The sequence below is a fragment of the Triticum urartu genome, unplaced genomic scaffold, assembly GCF_003073215.2.
Source record: "Triticum urartu cultivar G1812 unplaced genomic scaffold, Tu2.1 TuUngrouped_contig_5372, whole genome shotgun sequence".
Taxonomy (NCBI): domain Eukaryota; kingdom Viridiplantae; phylum Streptophyta; class Magnoliopsida; order Poales; family Poaceae; genus Triticum; species Triticum urartu.
This window is the reverse complement of record NW_024116043.1, coordinates 4628-5872: the sequence shown is the minus strand read 5'-3', so window position 1 is coordinate 5872 and position 1245 is coordinate 4628. Positions and strand designations below refer to the sequence as shown.

The 1245-nt window shown below is 56.1% G+C and overlaps 1 protein-coding gene across 1 annotated transcript; it reads left to right on the top strand.

Moving 5' to 3' along the window:
- Nucleotides 1-485: 485 nt before the first annotated feature.
- On the top strand, nt 486-1008 carry LOC125529142 (histone H4). Its single transcript, XM_048693552.1, has one exon. The coding sequence runs from the start codon at nt 575-577 to the stop codon at nt 884-886; it is 312 nt and encodes a 103-aa protein (XP_048549509.1). The 5' UTR covers nt 486-574; the 3' UTR covers nt 887-1008.
- The last annotated feature ends 237 nt before the right edge of the window (nt 1009-1245 follow it).

Here is a 1245-nt window from a genome sequence, read left to right as displayed (position 1 = left end):
CATCTGTCGCGTGTCCGTGCCGACGCAAATCAGGATTAAAAATGGGCCGGGAATGGGTCGTCGGCAGACGAAAAACGGACGCGCGTCCGTTTGGGTCGGCGCGTTGGGCCGCCTTTTTTATCCGCGCCGATCCAAATGGACGACCGCGAACGAAATGGGTCGTCCAATTGGAGTTGCACTAATAATAAGAAAGGAAGATATATCCGCTACTATGCCCCTTCCCTGCTCGCTGAAATGCAACGGCGGAAAAATTCCCGCGCTATTTTCTGCTACCGCGCGCTCCAAACCGCACCCCGCCGATCCGCGCTTCCTCCGGTCAACCAATAGCAGCCAACCTCTTCCCATCCAACGGCTGAAGCCATCGCCCGCACACTTCACGCGGATCAGTCCCGAATCCGACGGCTCGCGCACCATCCCCCCTCCCTCCCAGCAGCCAGCAAACGCTATATATAATCCCCTCCAGCAGCCTCCCACCAATCCAAACCAATTCGGCTGCATCCCTCCCAGAGAAAAATCCCCAATTCCTTCGTCCTCCTCCTCGCGAGACGCGCACAGCAGAGCCGAGAGGGAGAAGATGTCCGGGCGCGGCAAGGGCGGCAAGGGGCTGGGCAAGGGTGGGGCGAAGCGCCACCGGAAGGTGCTGCGGGACAACATCCAGGGGATCACCAAGCCGGCGATCCGGCGGCTGGCGCGGAGGGGCGGCGTGAAGCGCATCTCCGGGCTCATCTATGAGGAGACCCGTGGCGTGCTCAAGATCTTCCTCGAGAACGTCATCCGCGACGCCGTCACCTACACCGAGCACGCGCGCCGCAAGACCGTCACGGCCATGGACGTCGTGTACGCGCTCAAGCGCCAGGGCCGCACCCTGTACGGCTTCGGCGGTTAGGGGATGGCTAGCTTGGCTTCAGTGTGTCTATCAGGTCGCCGCTCTGCGAATGCTCGTGCTTGTGGTTTAATTTAAAATGCTTGTTATGAGAAAATGCTACCTGGATTTGTTTCTCTGTTCAATATCGTCAGTCCGGTCACAACTTCTGATTTGCTACCGTTTGAGTTTGTGAAATTCTTTTCATTCGGTTCTCCGAAGCTAACTTGGCAAATTTGTGATCGGGATTTATCTACCATTTGCATTTTTGCATCTCTAGATTGTAATATGAAACTCTGAAACTGAATTGCAGCGTGGTTTTCTCGTGAGGATGCTCATAGGTCATAGCTGCATTTTTCTGAAAGCTGCTACTGGAACTGTGC